Below are 4816 nucleotides of genomic sequence, written 5' to 3' on the forward strand. Positions count from 1 at the left end.
AAGCAAACCCAAAACCTCAAAGTCACTGTTAACCCTTTCGTTACTGTATTTATTTTGAGATGCTCTGTGTTTCTTTCAATTACTTAAAATATAACAAAGAATTTAGTAAAATAACTTAGTTATCATTCAGCTAGTGTCAGGAACATAAACTATGACTAAAGTTTGGTGGAAGATTTTAATTCAAAACTTATGTAAACAAGACATTTGTATTCAGAGCCAGAGCCGGTTTCAACCGGGTTGGTAACAAAAGGGTTAAACCATTCTTTATAATAATTTAATAAATATATTACTATATCTCTATTTATATCTGTTTGTTTATATATATGTATGTGTGTCGGAGTGCATACATATGACAATGAAATGCAAGCATGCAAGAATATGCATGCATAAAAACAGGTGAATTATAAACATAAACACATAGATTCAAACCTGTAAGTGTAGATGTTAAAGACCTAGAACATTCTCATACTGAAAACCTTTTCCATGGAAATAGTTTTGAAATGTCTCCATAACTACTAATCAATAACCATTTTGCAAATATCACAATATTTTCTGAGTCAGCAATTTATCAAGAATAAGGTCATCTTGTAAATACCCATCACCTACCATGCTATTAATTACCGTAGTATATTACAGGTATGAATAGTAATGTGAAAGAAGATGGTTCGACTTAGAAATCAGAAAGACAGTCAGTGACCTGTCTTGTTAGGGGTCTTACTTGCATTGTATGGTGCTGTCAATAAATGAAAACAGGTTTCTTGCATCTTAACTAATTGCTGTGTTGCCATTAGAGATTACAGCATTTTGTAGTATGCCACATGTGAATGTCTTTCAAGACCGATCATCCTTATTCTGACAATTGATTATTGCATTATTGCTAGAAATCATAGAGACAAGAAGTGAAGCATAAAAGGCTCAACAGGAGATTGAACTGGCATACACATACATATATATATCTATAAACATATATAATTATACATATATATTTCTTTACTACCCACAAGCGGCTAAACACAGAGGGGATAAACAAGGACAGAGAAATGGATTGAGTCGATTATATCAACCCCAGTGTGTAACTGGTACTTAATTTATCAACCCTGAAAGGATGACAGGCAAAGTTGACCTCGGCGGAATTTGAACTCAGAACGTAACTGCAGACGAAATACTGCTAAGCATTTCGCCCGGTGCGCTAACGTTTCTGCCAGTTCGCCACCTGTATAATATAATTATACATATAAATATATGTTTATGTACATATAAGAATATGAAAAAGAGAAGAGAGAGAGAGAGAGAGAGAGAGTGATGAGGGTGAAAGAAAATTAACCCTTTCTTGGTAGGATGTCATTTTATTAAAGGTCAAACTTCCAGCCCTTTTGGAACTTATCTGCTGAGCAGACTGAGCCAAATAGAGTTAGACATGCTGTCTATAAACACAATAATGCTACAATGTACAAGGTTTGAACTCAGTTACAAAGATGGTATTTCAAATAGTCAATGTACTTAGCATATGCTTATGTAAGTAACCTGGCATCATCGGTTCTTAAACTAGTAATAGCAAAAATGGAAGTAAATATAAAAAATTTTGACAAACTTTCAAAAGTTTCTGTATAGGACTTCCCATAATATAAATTTACAACTGACTAAAAAAGAAATCACAAAACTAATTAACAAGCTCGTTTTCTTTGTTTTTGTAATTTCTATTATTATTTTGTTAGCATAAAAACAATCTGAAGAAAAGTTTTAAATCAACTTTGAGAAGCAGGTTGAATAAGGACAAAACTATAACAAGAATAATACTTTTCTATGCTTACCTCTACAGTCACAGTGTATCACGTTCCAAGCCCTTGCTTCTGGTTCCAGTTGAATTGCATTGAGACAAACCCACGAACAAAACCAACTAACGATATTAGGTTCCATCACAGAAAATCATCATGAAGTTACGTAGAGAAGTTCATACATTCTTCGGTGAAGACCTTTTTGTAAATAATGAATGTAGCTACGTTTGAACCAGTGGCCACTCCCCCAGAGTTAATCTTTAATTGAAAGGCCTGGCCAAAATTTTGATGAGTGCCAATCAATCTTGTTGTCTCCTTTCTTAGCTCTGATTGGTTTTGCTTGGTTTATGCTGACTGTCAATCACAGATTGATAATCATGGGATTAACAGTGAAATCAAATCTACTTATGTATTTTTATTGTTTTCTGTCAATTTGCCCAAAAATATAAATCTCTACATATATACTTATATATTTATATATAGACATAGATATACATTTGAAAATGTCTGCGTATGTGCACTCATATTACAATCTTATATGTTTATACATCATGTAATCACATGAAAGCCTATTTTCTATTTGGGTTTTGATCTAAGTAGAAAAGAAGCCATTCTTTGGAGTTCAGCTATTGAATTTGTGATAAATATTTCAGCCACAATAAAAATGTAAACAAAACCCCAGCATAAAATGCTAACTTAAGTAAATTCTTAAGATGACATTATTTCAAACTTCTTTGGTGAACAAATTTGGAGTGAGTCAATCAAATGGTATGTATTTTAAAGAAAGACAGATGCTGAATAGGAGCAGGAAAATAAATGGAACAGTCATAGGCAGTGAATACTTCTTGTAAAGTTATCAACATTAGAGGGTTCAGCCAGGAAATTGAGGGGTCAACTACCTCACTGGAGTAATCAGCTGGCACATAGAAGGTCCAACAGGTACCGTAGAGTCTTGTAGAGGTTCATGAATATCTTAGAGCCCCACCACTTACCTAAGAAAGAAAAAATACAAAAAAAGGAAAACAAAAACATGCTCTTCTTGAATTTTGTGAAAGGGGTGAAGGAGATGTGGGATCAAAAGTATTTTGTTCCACATTGCAGAGTTTTTATTAGAAGCTCCATTGTTTAAGTATTTGTTCTATTTTAAAAATATTTCAAATTCAACAACTATTCCAGTTGTTGAAATTTTACACATTCCTGTTCTTCTATAACATTAAGTATGAGATATCTGTCACCCACAAATAAATATGGCTTAGCAACATGTACAATACTTTCACTACAAACAAGTACTAGTTGAAGGTTGGTGCCACTCACTCTCTCTCTCTCTCTCTCTCTCTTCATCTTTTACACCTTGATATGCTTCCTGGATCAAAGACAGTCTAGAAAGTGCCTATGTCTGTTCACAATGATAAAGACACCTACAACAGTAGCCTTTCATCTTTTTTTTGGCTCAATGCAATAAGATACCAGCAATGTACTGGGGTTGTGCCTCGACAATAAACCATTATTACTTTGCAAGATATGATATAAATATCACGGAAATATTATTTGATCTCAAAACTCAAAATTATATTTTCAATAAAAGCAGAATACAATTCTATATAGAGAGAAATTCAGTGTCTGTTGTGCGCGCGCGTGTGTGTGTGTGTGTGCATATGTGTGTTTATGTGTGTGTATGTGTGTGCATATGTGTCTTTATGTGTATGTTTGGTGTATATTTATGCGTGTGTGCATATTTGTATGCTTAGTAAGTAGGTTAGCATCTATAATCTGTGTATGTGTATGATAATACATGACAGCTGATGCTTAAATTTATGTGTATGTTAGTGTATATAAATATAAATATATATATATAGATATGTACATTTGCATATGCCTAGTATATGAGTTACGTGTGTATGTGCATGCATATGTGCATTGTACATGTGAATATGTGTGTGTTTAAGATCATACAAGCTCTTCATGTGTGCACATGTGTATGTGTGTGCAGAGCAGATCTCTATGTGCATATGCATGTTTATGCATAGAGGATCTTGTATAAGGTGCTGTATAAATATACATACATTTGCATGCACGTGCGTTTGCGTGTTGTGTGTGCATGTGGAGTGTGTGTGTGCATGTGGTGTGTGAATGTGTACATGTGGTATGTGTATGTGCATGTGGTATGTGTATGTGTTCATGTGGTGTGTGTGCATGTGGTGTGTGTGTGCATGTGGTGTGTGTGCATGTGGTGTGTGGGTGTGTGCATGTGGTGTGTATGTGAGTGCATTCCTGTCAATGTGTGGTTATGTATGTGTTTATGTATGTGAATCTATTCTGTAGAATGTAAATGTATGTGTGTGTGTGTGTGTATGCATGTCTATATATATATACACATGCAAAAGCAAGGTAGAACTAAGGAAAAAACTGCAACAGGCCAACTAACTAGAGGACAAGAGATAGTCCCTTGTTCTTTGTTTTACCATTGTTTTTGTTGCTGTTATCATCTTTCGTTCACTCCCCACCCCTACTCTCACTCTGCTTATTGTTTCATTTCTAGTAGATATTGAATTAGCGTGTAATATCTAACTATGAGGAACTCTTATGCAACAATCAGATATTTATATTTATCAGCTGTAACAGATCACAGACACTGCAATCCTACTGGAGGCAATTTCGTGTTGATATTGAATTTAAAAGTGAAAGAAAACTTCTTTATAGTTGGAACGATGACTATGCGTTCTAACTATACGGTCGATGGAAATTTTCTGCTTCAGTTTTTCTACGTATTAGAGGAACTAGCTATAACGTATGCTGTGTCTTCAAAAGGTTTATGTCAGCACCTTAGGAACTAAACCTTGGTCTTTACATTAAGTTAGGAAACAGAATTTCTTTTTTTTCAGTTTTCCAATTTCTTTATTAATTTTGTTTTTCAGTTTTATTTCCATTGTTATTTCTGGTGTCATTCCTTATTTTACGTTTTTGTTTTTCATTCCAAAGTGAAAGTTATTCTATGGCATCACTTATACCGTATCAAAAATGTTCAAGAAACAATTTTTTTT

The 4816-nt window shown here is 33.9% G+C and overlaps 1 protein-coding gene across 2 annotated transcripts in view; it reads right to left on the bottom strand.

Annotated features, from left to right (window-relative positions):
* Window positions 1-1957, bottom strand: part of LOC115218045 (Down syndrome cell adhesion molecule) — a 665166-nt gene extending 663209 nt beyond the window's left edge. Inside the window, exon 1 of one of the 2 annotated variants that reach the window (XM_036507874.1) lies at window positions 1812-1957. In XM_036507874.1, the coding sequence (XP_036363767.1) occupies window positions 1812-1917 (106 nt within the window). In that variant the 5' untranslated portion in view covers window positions 1918-1957. The remainder of the gene's footprint in view (window positions 1-1811) is intronic. The other variant, XM_036507876.1, reaches the window with a different exon arrangement.
* Window positions 1958-4816: the final 2859 nt, after the last annotated feature.

This window comes from Octopus sinensis, linkage group LG12 (assembly GCF_006345805.1).
Source record: "Octopus sinensis linkage group LG12, ASM634580v1, whole genome shotgun sequence".
NCBI lineage: Eukaryota > Metazoa > Mollusca > Cephalopoda > Octopoda > Octopodidae > Octopus > Octopus sinensis.